Below are 17,717 nucleotides of genomic sequence, written 5' to 3' on the forward strand. Positions count from 1 at the left end.
ACTTCCCTGGTGGTGCAGTGGTTAAGAATCCGCCTGCCAATGCAGGGGACAGGGGTTCGAACCCTGGTCCGGGAAGATCTCACACGCTGCAGAGCAACTAAGCCCGTACACCACAACTACTGAGCCTGCACTCTAGAGCCTGCGAGACACAACTACTGAGCCCGCATGCCACAACTACTGAAGTCCGCGTGCCTAGAGCCCGTGCTCCGCAACAAGAGAAGCCACTGCAATGAGAAGCCCGCGCACCACAACTAAGAGTAGCCTCTGCTCACCGCAACTAGAGAAAGCCCGCATGCAGCAATGAAGACCCAATGCAGCCAAAAATAAATAAATAAATTAATTAATTAAAAAATAAATAAGGAATTGTGGACCTCTTCTATTATTAGTTTATCTCGAACTTCTCGTATTTCAAAAGCTTCTCCTAAAATACAATCTCAGAGAGAGAAATGCCACAAAACCATGTTATAAATCACTGGTCTAGTAATATTCACTGTGCCCCTCATGATAACAACCAGACTTGGGGTGGTCTGACTTCTTGAATCAGGCGTTTCTGTGCATATGTACATTAAAGATATCTATATGATGTGAGTTTTACGATGGTCATTACTTAATCTCTCCTGTTACAAATTATACTAATTCCTACTTAAGTCAATCTCAGAGTACGTGCTGTAGAGCTAAATCCCCACGTACCTGTTGGATGCCATAGGTCCAGCCCTGCCGGATTCGATCCCGGGCCCACACGTTATGAGCATTTTCCGCCAACTTGTCCACCATCGCCTCCTGAGACGGGGTGAGCTTGATAAAGCTCAGGTCCATCGGGGCAGGCTTGTATCCACTTGTCAGCTGGTAACTACAAAGCAAAGCCAAAGAAATATATAATGGGCCTGTCCAAAAACAGTCAAGGTTGAAAAATCCCTACAACAGTCTGTTAATTCCAATTGTTCCTAATTCTTATTGTTCCATAAACCACAGTGGTGACCAGTGGTAATGTGTCCAGCAAGCCTGAGCCCCTTTCACTTAAGCTAAAAACTCATCCGGTGCAAAGGCCACACGATCTTTATGTTTTCATTTTCACACCAATAAAACAGAAATGAGGCAACACCTGTCTCTCAAAGTTGAGAAGCATTTATTTTTGTTTGTGTTCCAAACAGTTGATGCTTTTTTACAGGATGATAAATCAAAGTATCAGTAATTAAAACATCTGATAAATTTCTCTTCCTGTTAAGTCCTCATTTTTCTTCAACATTTACATGTTATATTAAAGTAATATTTATTTCATAAATCAGCGTATGCTTTCAGATACTAGCTATTCATTATTCTACAGGGGAGTTTTAATGCATTTATACATTATTTCCCTACTGCTATTCCTAGTTACATAATTTAGGAAGCCTCAAGATAAGATAAGACACTAGGAAATACCAGGCATATAATCATCTAAAATATGATTAAGGCCTGGATTTTAGGGAACTCATACCAGAGACTATTTCCACACTCTGAGCCGGAGAGGAAAAGTATTCAAACAAGTATAAGTTTTAACCTTTTGGGAGAAATATAAAATTGAAAATAAAGTTTTCAACAGACATATATTAGGGCAGTAGGAATGCTCTGCTACAAACACACACACACACACACACACACACACACACAGAGCTGTCTCATCTATTTAACGAGAGAGATTGGCACAAAGTCTATTGTACAGTTGCTTCTCTTTCATTCTCTGTCATTGTCGTGTCGCCTACAATCAACCATGCTTTGAGGTCAGGATCTGCTCCTGATCCATTTTTCTTTTTTTTTTTTTTTAATTTTTATTTATTTATTTATTATTTTTGGCTGTGTTGGGTCTTCGTTTCTGTGCGAGGGCTTTCTCTAGTTGTGGTGCGCGGGCCTCTCACTGTCGCGGCCTCTCTTGTTGCGGAGCACAGGCTCCAGACGCGCAGGCTCAGTAGTTGTGGCTCACGGGCCTAGTTGCTCCGTGGCACGTGGGATCTTCCCAGACCAGGGCTCGAAGCCGTGTCCCCTGCATTGGCAGGCAGATTCTCAACCACTGCGCCACCAGGGAAGCCCCCTGATCCATTTTTCTAATTGTCATTATACTTAAAAGAGTGCCCAGCAGAGAGCAGCCTTTCAGTCTATAGTTTTTCAAAGAATTAACTTTATTTACAGAATGAATATAAAGAGATATCTATCTTCATCTCAAAGATTCTCCTTTGGTGCAAACAAAGTAAAGAAAATTCACCAGATAATTAAGCTAAGTTTAAGAAATTATCAGAGCATGAGAAAATGGTCTTTAAGATAAAACTATACATAATCTTTCTTCTTCTAATTATTCTGGACTACGGCTAGCCTGATTACAAGGTAAGCTCCTTAACAGCAGGGAGTTGAGAACTGCTTTGCTCATAGCTATCCCCAGGAACTAGAATAGTGCCTGATACGTGGTAGATATTCAATAAAAATTTGTTAAATGAATCCATGTATGACAGCAATAAATAATGTAAGGTTGAATAAAGTTGACTTTACCTTAAATACTCCTATTTCATTATAAGGCATCTTCTATTTTATAAATGATTTATCTATAGGCAAAAGTTTTAGAGAATATTTTGTTTGGTTTAAAGAGATCAGATTGACCTGGCAACTGCAAAAATTATGGCTAACTACCACCTTATGTCACTTCATTTACATCCACGAGCTAAATTTATTGACATGAAGTTTTGTTCTGTTTTAAATCAGAACTCTGTATGTTTGGGTAATTATCAATATTTTTTCTTTGTTTTTCTATAAAGAAGCCACATGGGATTTTTTTAATCACTCACACAAATCACTGTATTTTATAGAATTTTGATGTTTAAATGGACGTCTGTCGACTGCAAGCACAGCCTATATATAAGTTCTCACTCGGAAAATAATTTCTTCAAGAAAGAGCTCTCAATGCATTTCAAATGCACCAAGAGGTGATCAAGCCAGTATCATCTAATTTCTAAATTTAACATTATTTGCTGGAAGCAGGGTTGGGGGTAATGATAAAGAATTTGGTCTTTTGCATACAGCTGGCCAGTAAGCAAATGAAAAGATGCTCAACATCACTAAGTATTAGAGAAATGCAAATCAAAACTACAATGAGGTACCACCTCATACCGGTCAGAATGGCCATCATTTAAAAGTCTACAAATAACAAATGTTGGAGAGAATGTGGAGAAAAGGGAGCCCTCCTATATACTGTTGGTGGGAATATAAATTGGTACACTCACTATGGAAAACAGTATGGGGGTTCCTCAGAAAACTAAAAATAGAATTACCATATGATCCAGCAATCCCACTCCGGGCATGTACCTGGACAAAACTGTAATTAAAAAGATACAAGCACCCCTATGTTCATAGCAGCACTGTTCACAATAGCCAAAACATGGAGACAACCTAAACGTCCCTCAACAGATGAATGGATAAAAAAGATGTGGTACATATATACAATGGAATACTACTCAGCCATAAGAAAGAAATGAAATAATGCCACTAGCAGCAACATGGATGGAACTAGAGATTATCATACTAAGTGCAGTTAAGTCAGAAAGAGAAAGACAAATACCATATGATATCACTTATATGTGGAATCTAAAATATGGCACAAATGAACCTATCTACGAAAACAGAAACAGAATCGTGGACACAGAGAACAGACTGTGGTTGCCAAGGGGGAGGGGGGTAGGGAGAGGGATGGGTTGGGAGTTTGTGGTTAATAGATGTAAATGATTATATACAGAATAGATAAACAAGGTCCTACTGCACAGCACAGAGAACTATACTCAATATCCTATGATAAACCATAATGGAAAAAAATACAAAAAAAGAATGTATATATCTGTATAACTGAGTCATTTTGCTGTACAGCAGAGATTGGCAGGACATTGTAAATCAACTATACTTCAATTGGAAAAAAAAAAAAGACTTGGTCTTTTGTACTCTCCCATCTTCCCACCTCTATTTCTCACCCTCCTCTTGACTTTCCCCACAATCACCCAGCACATGGTAGCATAACAGTACACAATTCTCTTTTTTCTCTCATTTTCCAGTGGTCCTGACCCCTCCTACCTGTCACAGAGGATACACATATGGTCAAGTTTTGAAGCTAATCTATGAATAGTTGACTAGAGCCTATGCTACCTCAGTGAGGGATATATGCCCTCTAAAAGAGGAAAGATCCTTCCCCTGCAACCAATTCTAATGGTAGACTTGCCAGCCATGTCTTACATGGCATGGGGAGGAATTTTTGAGGGGTATTTTCTATAAAAAATTATAGATAAGTTTTACTAATCTATAGTAGAACTACACAGTCTACTATATGTCTATAGTATATATATATAGTATATGTATATATAATATTGGCATAAGCATTTCTCTTTATTTTCTAAATTTTCCTCTTCCTATATAGAATATCTACTAATGTTGCTTTAATTTGTGATCACAAGGAAAACCTATGGAGACGCATTTGCATCTGTTGATTTGAAATAACACAATGATTAGTTCACACTCATTTTCAGATGTAGACTACGATTCATTTTACTTGCTCTTCTTCATAGCCCTGTGCAAGAAAGAATTTAAAGTGGTTCTTTTAAATGGCCAATAGTCCCATCCAAATTAAAGTTACTAATTCCCTTTTCACCTGAACCTTATTTCCACAGTTTTACTTCATCTTCTACAGTAAAAATACAAATATCTTTGAAATTAATAGACTTCAACCTCAGTAGGTTGATAAAAATGATGACATCATGAATACTTTAACCAGTGGCATCAATGAGGATTTACAAGACCATTTTTCTTTATGTAAGACATGACAAAGTAAGAATCAAATCATTATACCAAAATGAGATTTTTAAAAAGTGCATAAATGTACCTCAGCAAATAATGTCCATTTCATCTTATTAATACAAGTTAATTAGGTACATAAAGATCAACTAACTACTAATATAAACTATTTTCTTTTTGTGATTGAAAACGAATAAAGAACAAAGCTTTTGAATAAAATGTGACTGATGTGAATCTTCGAAGCTAAATGGTTCCAAGTAAAGCTTCAGATTGATTTCCAGAGATTTAAAAGAAATAAAGGAAAGACTGCTACAACAATTCTTGGGAAGTAGAATTTTGTAAGCCAAATCATAGGGAAAAGGCATGTCATTAGTAATTATATTAATACAAAATAAATATAGCTCATATTAAAGACATCTATGTATTACAGTCTACCTTCTCAAGCTTTCTGGGAAAATTCTGCCAGAATCAGTTAATAGATCTCTTTCTTCTGCCATCTATTTGTCTAGTAGGTGTTAACTTCCTTTACTTTAATATGCAAAGTTGCAGTGCTAACAATCATTTTGTAAATTTAGGTTATGAGGAATATATATGGTATTAAACAAATACATTCAATATGTTCATTTCCAAAGCATCAAAGTTCTTTTGTAGCTATTAGCTTAGTTTTATTTTGATGTAGTATATAATGCAATAATATTTTAAAAGTGAGATTAACAAATTACATAAACTCTCTGGGCGTCAGTTTTCTTACAGTAAAATTTCTTTTTAAATACGTCTTTGCCTGAAAAAAAGAAAAACCTACTGGCAAACTGCCAGTTTCATTTGCATCAAATTACCAAAGATGTAAACAAAAAAATTGATAATACTTAGCCCTACTGATGAACTGCCACGTGAAGCAGCAATTCAGTTTTGTGCTTCATTCCCACCTGACCCACATTTTTTTCTAAGCAGGAATTCTAAATGAGCCTTTGAAAAAAGTGTTCAGTAGAATATCACTTAAGGGCCAATTAAAGTGGTGCAACAAAAATGTGGCAGAATACCAAAAACACTAAGGAACAAGCCTTTTCTTTTTTTCCAGCCTCTCCCATCTCTCAAGCTTACTTGTTTAGTATGAGTCGGGTTAAATGAAGCTTGGAAGTCATTACGTTGTGAAAGATGCACGGTAAACATGAAAAGATTATGTCCAAGTTCAGTGGATGTTAGCTGTAAATTTCAAAACCAAATCAGCGCTTCAAGTACCTTGGAACAAATGGGAAAAATCTCAGATGACTGCACGCCAGAGAGATTAACAACAAGTTTTGCTGGAAGCACATCTATCAAAAATGAATACTGGGCTGACATTCTCACAGAAAGGAGATAGAGAATATTCAAAAACCCTTCTCCAGAAAACAAATACAGGAGAATAATTTCAGTGTAGAAATTAGAAGGGAAAAGGACAGGGATCTATTTCTTCTACTACTACACTTCTTCGTTTTGTTTTTAAATAAACGTGTAATATGATGATATGCCCTGTGTGTCCCCCACCACTAATTCCTTTTTTAACCCAAGGCCTCCCTGTACCTCACAGCCTGTTTGAAACAAAACCAAGAGAGGGTCATTTCAAGAGAGACCAAAAAAAAGCCATTCTTGGGTTTTGGATTTTTAAAATAGGCTTTGAAAATTCACTGCAGAGACAACAGTCTTTAGAGAAAAGCCTTCTGATATTAAAAGCTCTACTTATGAACACCAAAAGCGCAAGGCCCTGATGTGTTGGAACATAAAAGGAGACCAGATAAAGAGTCCAGTCTGTCCAGCCCCAGACAGGCTGAATGTTCCAGAGCCTGGAGGAGAGGAGACCTGGAGGGAAGCCAGGGCTCTCCAGCCCCCTGCCCAGATGGAGACCAGACAGATCCAGAGCTGAGGGGAACTTCTGTCTTGCTTACCAGATTGGACCCAGGAGAATGGCCAGGTTCCAGAATCTCCCACACCCCAACCCTTGCGCAGCACAGTTTCAGGAGAACAGATTTGGCAACAAACCGAGTCTAGGCTGCCAGGCAACCTTCCCTCCTCCCTCCACCAAGAGACTGCAGTCCCCAAGTTGCCAGAGAGGGCATTCCTAGGTTTCCAGCCTCCTCTTAAAGAGGCATAAGTGAAGCTAAAAGCAGGGCAAGGACCTAGAGGACACAAAAGAGATGAGGAGGAGAGTCCCAGCGTGTGGTCCAAAGGTCAGTCAGGAGAACACGCATCCCATCATGAGGCAGGAGACAGACGGGCCCCAGATGAACAGGTACTCCAAGATGAAGACAAGAGCCGGAGGGTAATAAGAGGAGCTGAGCCCTGCCCAGATAAAAACGGAGACAGACCACATTTCCTCATTCTCGAAGCCAAGGAGGCGTTCTCAACTACACATGCACGGAAAGGCTCCTCGGAGGTCAAAAAGGGAGGGGGCGCCACCCCATGGTAGGTGATGTCCACCTACCCACAGGCCTCTTCGCTAGAATCCACGTTGGCTAAGAGACGCACGCGCACACACAGGGGAGGGCCCTGAGATGAACCAAATACAGACTCGGAACCAGGCAAAGCAAGATGACTGGCCAGAGGAAACCCGGAAGAAATGCCCCATATAAGTGATTCAAACTACCACGAGGGCACGACTCTTTCTCTGCATCTGCCCGTGTGAGTCTATTCACACGTACCCTTTTTCCTCCTAATAAACACTTCACCTGTTTCACTGCTTTCCATCTCTTTGAGGGAATTCGTTTCTACAAAGCTGATGGACCAGGGGCCTTGTCACTGAGCACTGGTCTAGTGGTTGGGATTCAGGGCTCTCACTGCCACAGCCCGACTTCAGTCCCCGGCCAGGAGCCGAAATCCTGCTTCAAGCCGCTGCAGGCCGAGGCCACCCGAGACCAGTAAGATGCTGGCAGAGACGCATGAAGACGATTAACAAAGACCTCCCTTTGGCCAAACTTGAGTCAGGCTCCTCTGAGTCCTCTTTCTGACCTGGCCTCTGACCTTGGGCTCTGTCCTTGCTTCGTTTAGTCCAGTTTTAGCAAGAATCCTGCTAGGTCAAGTTAGTGGAACCCCCCACCTGTGACCTCCGATCCCACCCCTCATCCCCCGCCTTTCACAGCCTATCACTCTGGTCTGCCTTCAGCAAGAACCCTATCAAGTTGGCTTTACCAGAATCCCCCTTTTCCTTAATGTCTCCTCTTAGTAATTTTCCATCCACTGTCCCCCACTCTGGTCCTGAGCTACAAATCCCCGCATGTTCTTGCTGTTATGTGACTACTGAGATCTCTCTTCCCCTATTGCAATAGTTCTGGAATAAAATTTGCCTTTATGGCTTTAACTTCTGTCTGGCTCTAGTTTTCTTTGATATAATTCAGCCCCTGACAGCAAACTCAAAAGAGAATGCCCAAGTATCCAATGTCCCCTCCCCATCAGGTGAGTGTCCAAAACAGACGTATAGCCCTGGGAATGAGAAGGGGGTAAACCTTGAATTAAAACTTAACAAATATTCATTCTGTAGTTGAATATTTCAGGCCCTGTTCTAGGAACTAATATCACTGAATAACATGGATAAACAATCTGTATCTTTATAGAAATTACATTTAGATGAGGAATCAGGCAATAAACAAAATAAACATAAAATAATAGTATGTCAGAGGATATAAGTGCCGTGAGGAAAAATCAAGCAGAAAAGGGAGCATGAGAGGACGTACAATTTAAAATAGGGTGCAATTTTAAAGAGGTAGAGAAAGACAGCTGGAGAAGATGACCTTTGAATCAAAACATAAAGGTGAGAATAAACACAGAAAACAGTGATTTTAATGGAGTTTGTACTGAACAGACAAGGATTAGGTTTCCACTATCAAGCTGCATTCTGCCTGCAAGGCCCATTGGGTTTAAATATGAAATTAAGTCCGACGAGAGCAAATGAAGAACGTTACACATGAGCACATTTTAAAATTTGTGGTCTGTGAAATTTACTTGCTACACATAAAAAGGGTATATAAATATTTTTTTCTTCACAATCACAGGGCCTCATCCTCACAGAAAAAAATCCAGCTGCATTTGTAACACTATTTTTCATTTAGGTAAATATTTATATACACTGAATTTTGTGCACGTGTTTGTGTCTATATGCACTGTATAAATTTGGGTCTGCACATTTGGTATCCCTCTAAGCATTCATTTCCGAAAGCCATTTTAAATTTACATATACGTATAAGCATTGAGAATATCATTCTTAACCTTCTATCTGCCCCAATATGCCTGAGAGATACCGCTTCCCATCACTACAGTGGCTACACAGCATGAGGGGGAAGGACGTGGTGCAGGAGCCAGGGAATTTAGCACTAGTCTTAAATACCTCTCAAAGGATTCGAGTATGTTCTTTCACAATTCAACACTACCTCGTACTTCCCAGCGATACCTACAAGCAACCAGTTCCTGACCTATGTTTTGGTTTGATTTAACAGCAGAGAAGTGCTAACAAAAAGTCTGAATAAAAGGCATTAGTATTCAGACAAGAATTTTATTTTCATTTAAACCTTTACATTTAAAAAAAATCTCAGCTACTCAGGGATATGAGATACTGGGAACCACAAGCTCTGGGACTGGATTCCTGTTTAGTTGCGTTTTTCTTTATTCCTATAGCAGCTGGACTCTGCTCATCAAATTCTGCAGTGGGTCAAGAGCTTAATTTTACAACAAATGTGGGAAGGTTTATGAATTTAAGAACAGACAGTTAGGTGCTGTACCATTCAGCTGTCTGCAGGTTTGTTTAGAGAGGAGGAAGAGGGAGAAAGTGAGAACTGAGCTACAATCAATCACATATTTTTTAAAAGTCTTTAAGGATTTTAAGTGAAATGATCTGTATTATCAGAAAAAAAAAACACCTAACACTCAGATTGCCTATTTTCCAATAGGGAATGTAGCACATCATTCTAATTACATTTTGAGTCTATGTGTGTCCTTAAATCTGAAATGGGTCTCTTGTAGGCAGCATATAGTTGGGTCTTGTGTTTTTATCCACCTAACCACTTCATACCTTTCGAATGGCAAATTCAATCCATTTACATTTAGAGTAATTATTGATATGTAAGCGCACACTAATGCCATCTTATTAATGGCTCTCTGGTTGCTTTGTATTTCCACTGTTTCTTTCTCCTTCTATGTCTACTTCCATAAATTGATTATTTTCCATGTTGGTGTGCTTCTGTTTTCCCCCTTTCTTTGTCTTTGTGAATCCATTCTATATAGACTTTTGTCTTGTGGTAACCTTGTAAATTACATGAAAAATCGTATAGATAAAAACAATCCATTTTAGGCTCATCAGCTATCGCAACTCACCTGTGAAAGCCTATGAAGGCTCCATCTTTTGCTCCTCCTTCTTATATTACTTATATTACAACTGATATTACTGATGTTACAACTTACCTCTTTTTATGTTGTATATTCATTATTGATTTATAGTAGCTATAGTTCTTTTTACTACTCTTTGCCTTTAACTTTTATACGATAGTTGAGTGGGCAACACCCCCCCCAACATGGAGTTACAATTCTCTGGTCCAAACTGCCTCTGTCTCTCCAGCACCAGTGTATTGTCTATTTTCGTATGTTGTCCTGTGTCAGCATCTTTTCATTCCAGCTTGAAGAACTCCTTTCAGCATTTCCTGCAAGGCAGGTCTACTGGCGGTGAACTCCCTCAGCTTTTGTCTGGGAAAGCCTTTATTTCTCCTTCTTATCTGAAAGCTAACTTTGTTGCATACACTATTCTTGGCTGGCAATTTTAATCTTTCAACACTTTGAATATGTCATTCTACCCTCTCCTGGCCTGTAGAGTTTCTGCTGAGAAATCAGCTGATAGTCTAATGGGGTTCCTCTGTACCTTACTTTCTTTTTTCCCCTGATGTGCTTTAAGATAATTTCTTTACCACTGATTTTTTAAAATTAATTTATTTATGTATTTATTTATTTAGGGCTGCATTGGGTCTTCGTTGCTGCACACGGGCATTCTTTAGTTGCGTCGAGCGGGGGCTGCTCTTCGTTGCGGTGTGCGGGCTTCTCACTGCGGTGGCCTCTCCTGTTGCAGAGCATGGGCTCTAGGTACGCAGGCCCAGCAGCTGTGGCTCACGGGCCCCAGAGCGCAGGCTCAGCAGCTGTGGCACACGGGCTCAGTAATTGTAGCACATGGGTTTAGTTGCTCCGCAGCATGTGGGATCTTCCTGGACCAGGGATTGAACCCGTGTCCCCTGCATTGGCAGGTGGGTTCCCAACCACTGCGCCACCAGGGAAGTCCTATCACTGATTTTTGACAGTTTCATTGCAATGTGTCTTGGAGAAAGTCTTTTTACATTGAGATAATAGGGTGTTCTTTCAGCTTTATGGACTTGTATGTCTAAGTCTGTCCCCAGGCCTGGGAAGTTCTCAACTATTATTTCTTTAAACAAAGTCCCTGCCCCCTCCTCCCTCTCCTCTCCTTCTGGAGCCCAATTATTCAGATATATGTTTTTCTGATAGAATCTGACAGCTCTTATAGGCTTTCATCACTCTTTTAAATCTTAGTTTCACCTCCTCTTCTAATTGTATTATTTCTATATTCCTATCCTCCAAGTCATTTACTCTTTCTTCTACATGGTCTGCTCTGCTACATATGTTCTGTGTTACATTCTTCATCTCATTCACTGAATACTTTAGTTCTAGTATTTCTGTTTGGCTCTTTTTATAATTTCATTCTCTTTGTTAGAGTACTCCTTCCATTCATTAATTTTACTTCTGATTTCACTAAATTGCCTTTCTGAGTTCTCCTGTGGCTCGCTGAATTTCTTAATACTATTTTGAATTCTTTATCAGTTAGATCACAATATTCCATGCCATTGAGCTCAGCTGCTGGAGAACTACCATCCTCTTTTTGTGATGCCATATTCCCTTGACTTTTCCATATTGGTTGTAGTCATGTGTTTCTGCTTTTTGCATTTGAAGTAGCAGAAAGCACCTTAACTGAGCTTTCATGTCTTTTCTGGTTCTTATAACTCACCAGGCTGGCTATCAGAAACCTCTCTTTTGTTTTCCAGAAGGCGGCGCTATAGCTCAAGCTTGTGGTCTATCCCTTGCCCATCCACATGGTCTGTCTACTGGAGCTCACCCTCCTTGACCAGACGTGTGCACAGGGAGCTGGCAGCAGAGTGGGAGGGAGGTGTGGGTTTAGCACTCGGTGAGTTAGGGGTGCCCACAGTCCTGGTAGGGAGATCCCGGGAGTGGCACTCCCAAAGGCATGTGGGTAAACTTTCTGCTGAGTGCAGCCCCTTTAAGGCCATTTGAAATTCTTATCTACTTCTATTTCAAAGTCCTCCCAGCCCCCAGCTGCAAGCTCCCACCTTAGTACTCCAGGTGCCAGTGGAGAGAAATGGGTTTCTCCAGCCAAGTCCCACCCAGCCAAGGCAGTAGGGCGCTCTCATGCTCCTCCTCTTTCTCCAAGGAAGAGACGTCTCTGCCACATAAATCAGCCCGATCACTACCTTCTTGGGGGTGGGGTGGTGCTGGGAAAAGTTTCTCCTACTGCCTCCGCTGTGATCAAACTCCTGTTTCTCTTTTTGTTTGTTTTTTTCTTTGTTCTTTTTTTCTCCAATGGTGTGTTGGCATCTCCCTTTGGGAGGGCTGGACTTCTGCAAGTTGTCTGTCATGGGTGCGTACCTGCCTGATTCACACTCACCAGATTCTGGTCCCACAGCCAGGAAAGGGGCCCAGGCAGCCTTACTGGCTTCATTAGGTCTGCAGCTTATAGGGATGTTTCTCTATCTCCTACCAGATGCACTGGTGAGCAAGATTCCTCTTGGGTCCCTGAGAGCTAGGTGCGAATTGCAGAAACCCCACAAAGGGACTCTTATTCATGTACGGATATCTAATTCACTGATTTATAAAAGGGGGATGAAAAGGAGGAACATCTTATGCTGTCATGTTACAGACATCACTCCTGTACTAGGTATTTTAGAAACTGGGGGCCTTGTAGTAAACAAAGCCCCGGCCTCTTATTGAGTGCATATTTCAGTTTAGGCAACCCAAAAACTAAACGAATAAATAACATCAGCTGTAGGAGTGCAAGTGAAAAAATAAAGCAGGTTAAAGAAAATGATCAGAGCATTATAAATAGAATGCTTAAGGAAGACCTCTCAGAGGAGTTTATATTTAAGCAAAGACTTAAATGAAGTGAGCGTTCTTTTGTGTTTTGTGTTTTTTTCTGATTTAAAAAGTCCTTCTCCACCTCATGGTCATGAAGATATTCCACTCGTCTTCTAAAAGTATTTTTGTTTTGTGCAATTGGGTCTTGAATTAACCTGCAAATGTTTGTGTATAGCATAAGGTAGAGACCTAACTTTTTTCTATTTTGCTAGTCAATTATATGAATACCATTGATGGATCAGTTTTCATTTCCCCACTTATCTATAACAAGATCTTTGGCATATGTCAAATTTGTATATATGCATGTATATATTTGGGAACTCTGTCTCAATTTGTCTAACCCAGTACCATTGTAACACTTCCTTCATTACCATAGTTTCATCATAAGTCTTGATATCTAGCAGAGCAAGTTTATCTTCTTTTGTAAAAGACTTCTAGATATTCTTGAGCCTTTGAAATTCCACATATATTTTAGAATAGCTTATCAAGCTGCTTAAAAACCTCTGTTGGCGGAATGACTGGAATAGTATTGATTCTAAGATTAATTGGAGGAGAACCGATATATTTGTGGTACCATCCATGATCATGATCTATCTCTATTTAGATAGTCTTTAAAGACTTTAAATCCAATTTAAACATTTAGTCTATAGAGATCTCGCACCTCTTTGGTTAGATTTCTCATCTACCTTAGGGATTTCTTTTTTTTCTTTCTTTTGTTTTTTTTTTTGCACTTCTAAATGATATTTTAAAGGTATTGATCTAGCAATATTGCTGTACTTATTGTCAACAAATAATACTGTAGATCCTCCTGAGTTTTCAATGCAATAACATTACCTGCTATTGACAACAGTATGTTTTCTTCCTTTCCAAAACTCGTAATTTTTTTCTTGTCTCACTGCATTGGCTATATTGAATACATCAGGTAATAGTAGTTTATATGTCTTATTCCTGAATCCTAAAGGAAAAACTTTGGGGTTTTACCTTATAGATTATTGGTTGCTATTGGCCTTTTGTCAGGTTAAGAAGGTTCTCTCAGACTACTGCTTGCTAAGAGTTCATATGCTTATAAGTAAAACATTTTATGAAATATTTATTACTAAACATATTGGCATGATCATATGAATTTTCTCCTTCACTCTAGTGTGAATTTAATAAATATATTTTCTAATGTTAACCCATCTCTTTATTACTGGAATAAATTTAGCTGGGTCATAATATACTGCTGAGTTAAGTTTGCTAATATTTTACTTAGCATTGCTTTGTACCTATGCCCATAAGTGAAGCTGGATTACAATTTCCCTTCCTCACACTACCCTCATCTGGGCTTTATTTTATTTATTTTATTGTCAGATAATAAGCTGTAAAGTGCTGCTTCTTTTTCATTTGAGATTACCCATTCTTAACTATTTGCTGGAAATCAACAGAAAAGTGGTTTGGGATGTGTGTGTGTATTTTAAACTATTAATTCAAGTCCTTTAATAGCTGTAGCTCTATTAACATTTTCTTTCTTCATGGGTCAGTTTTGATAATATTATATACAATTGTCAGTATTATTTAACTTAGAAACTAATTTGTTAATTAATAAATTTGTTACAGTTTGCGGTCCGTCTTAAAATATCCCTATAATTGCCAAAAGAAATATTTATTTTTTCTTTTATCAATCTTTTCAGAGATTTTTCTTCCTGCTTATTAGGTTTCTAAAACATGCTTTCTCCAAGTATTGCTTTAAATATGCAACTCATGTTTTGATATGAAGTCTTTGCCTTTGCCATTCTTGTATTTTAAATTTTCACAATGATATGTTTGATCTATAAGCTATTTAGAACTATGTTTTAAAATTTTTAAATATGTCATGACTTTACATGATTTTTTGATTGTTACTGTTATTTCCTGTGATTCAATAAATATGATATTTACAATATCAATGTCCTCATGTTGTAAAGGATGTTGAGTTTTATAAATGTTCCATGTGTTTAGTGTTCTATATATGTCAAGCTTTTAATTTATAAGGGGTTAAATTTTTATTATTCTTCATTAATATTTATCTGTTACACATATTAGTTTCTGGGAGTTATGTTAGGAATTATCACTATGATTTTACATTTGTCTATTTATTTTGGAAAATCTATTAATATTTTGCTTTCTTGATTTTTTGAAGCCATTTTACTTGGTGCATACATGAGTAGTATTAGCATAATGCTTATTTTTTGGATCCTTATACAGTGTGCTTCTTTCCTTAATTTTGCTTTCAGAGCTATTTTGTCTTATATAAGGCAACTGACAAAAAGGAAATTGCAGTTTCCTTTTGAATAATATTACTTGGAACATCATGTTCTCATTTTTTTTTTCAACTTTTCACATTCTGAATTTCTCAATGTGTCTCCTTTAGCTGGGTTTTATTTTTGTGAGGTGTATACAACATGAGTTATCTTTCTGAATCTAATCTGACAATCACTGTATCTTACCTGGAGAATTTCACTGATTCCCATTTATTGAGATTAATGATATATTTGGATGTATACCTGTCATATTTTTATTTTTAAAAATAACTATTTTTGGATACATACAAGAGAATATACTTTAAAGCATTATAATGAAATGAACTCCATTAACCCACCACCATGTTAAAAATTAGAACATTACCAACACCCTTGTATTTATCTGTGTGCTCCTCCCCTTTCAACACCCTTGCCTATTCTCCAACAAAGGTAGTTACTATCTAGAATTATGATTCCACTGCTTTAGAAAAATAGTCTTATCAAATAAGCATATATCCCTAAAAATATGTACATACGTTTTATGCATATATGGTTTTGAGCCTCAAAACTAGTCCTATACTTTATATAACCTTGTAGGATATGTTGTTATACATATTTTTTAATGGAAGATCTGAGTAAAAAGGTTCGTTGGCCTAAAGGAACTGCTAGAATTTGCACTCGCATAGCAAGCACACGGTTTCTACTTTAATTTTATGTTTATCTGGGGTGACTGATAGAAATTATGGAGTGGCTACTTTGTTTATATCTCCATGATATTACTTAGCACATTTCCAGGCCTGCTATTTACAACATGCAGGCCTCAGAAGAGTGGCTTGAATACGTAAACTAAACTAAATAAAGAAAAAGTAACAATATGTAACAGTTATCATTTATTAAGCACTTATACTCATTTAGTCCCTAAAACTTCCCGTATTAATACCTGTTCGCAGCTGAGAAAGCTGAAGTTTTAAGCAGTTAAACAAGGTCACAGAGGTTGTAGCACAGCAGGCAAAATAACTCCGAGAGCACCCAGTGCCTCCGTTTTCTCATCTTAAAGTGGAGGTGATAACACTGACTGCATAACTAATCCTGAAATAGATTTTCTTTGTAAAAATAAATGAAATTATACATCTTCTGGTGGAAAGTGGGAAACCATATCCAATCAGTTAGGATGTGGGCACGCGTGTTCACACACACATACACAAAACAAAAATAACACACTCATAACACACTACCAAATATTTTGAGAGCTTGTTTCCCCTCTGGGCACTGTGATGGATTCTCACCCCACCATGGCCTTGATGTAGCCCCTAGTGTAATACGGCAAGCTTAAATTTTGAATCTGAATTTTATAGCTTACGTGTAAGCAAGGCATCTAGGATTCCATCAAGAGTTTTGTGGGTGCAGTAACACTAAAGTAAGGCACAGACTATTTAATATTGCTTAGACATTCAACTTACTTCTTCGGCAGCTTCATTTTTTTCACCTTTTCTTCGGTGTGTTCATCTGATATACCCACATGACATCCTAATGCCAACAAAGTCCTGGAAAAGAAAACCAGACATAAGCTGCAACAATTCCTTCCCTATGTCCAGAACAACCCAACATAATAGCAGCTGGGAATGAGGTATAATAGTCCACCTCGAATGCAGAGAGAAGTATTTTGTTATAAAGCAAGAGGAAAGCTTACTTTGTTGTAAATTATTTACTGTTGAGTAATGAGTAGGACATTTGAAAATTAAATGTTTCAATTCAAACACAAAAAGGAACATATTGAAAAGTAAGTCTCTCTACAATCCCTTCCTTCTATTCCTGTTTCTTTCCCTAAAGGCACTGATTGCTACTAATTCCTGAATGTCCTGCTACAATCTATGCATATTCTAAAGCAGGTGTGTGTGTGTGTGTGTGTGTGTGTGCGTGTGGTTGTTGTTTCTGCTTTCCTTTTACGCATTGGTTATATGTAAGAGTTCTCCACAATCCGCTATCTTGACTTTACAATATAACTTTGATATATGACTTTGACTTACTGTTCTTCATATAAAGCTGGTTTATTTTTTTTTAATTTTTTTTATTTTTTTAAAATTTGTTATTTATTATTTATTTATTATGTTTATTTTTGGCTGTGTTGGGTCTTCGTTTCTGTGCGAGGGCTTTCTCCAGTTGCGGCGAGTGGGGGCCACTCTTCATCGCGGTGCGTGGGCCTCTCACTATTGAGGCCTCTCTCGTTGCTGAGCACAGGCTCCAGGCGCTCAGGCTCAGTAATTGTGGCTCACGGGCCCAGTCGCTCCGCGGCACGCGGGATCTTCCCAGACCAGGGCTCGAACCCGTGTCCCCTGCACTGGCAGGTAGACTCTCAACCACTGCGCCACCAGGGAAGCCCTGGTTTATTTTTCAATAGCTCTGAAGTGTTCCATTCACTGAGTGTGTCATAATGTCTTACCCAATTCTCTGTTCACAATCTTTTGTTACTACAAACAATGCTGCAATGAATAACCT

General features: G+C 38.6%; 1 protein-coding gene across 1 annotated transcript in view; it reads right to left on the minus strand.

Moving 5' to 3' along the window:
- The window catches only part of RYR2 (ryanodine receptor 2), a 535,211-nt gene that overhangs the window by 286,322 nt on the left and 231,172 nt on the right, over positions 1 to 17,717 (minus strand). Inside the window, exons 25-26 of the mRNA XM_068548931.1 lie at positions 16,682 to 16,765; positions 691 to 850 (exon numbers count right to left, since the gene is read on the minus strand). Coding sequence (XP_068405032.1) covers positions 691 to 850; positions 16,682 to 16,765 — 244 coding nt within the window. The remainder of the gene's footprint in view (positions 1 to 690; positions 851 to 16,681; positions 16,766 to 17,717) is intronic.

The sequence above is a fragment of the Eschrichtius robustus genome, chromosome 7 (assembly GCF_028021215.1).
Source record: "Eschrichtius robustus isolate mEscRob2 chromosome 7, mEscRob2.pri, whole genome shotgun sequence".
In the NCBI taxonomy this organism is placed as follows: Eukaryota; Metazoa; Chordata; class Mammalia; order Artiodactyla; family Eschrichtiidae; genus Eschrichtius; species Eschrichtius robustus.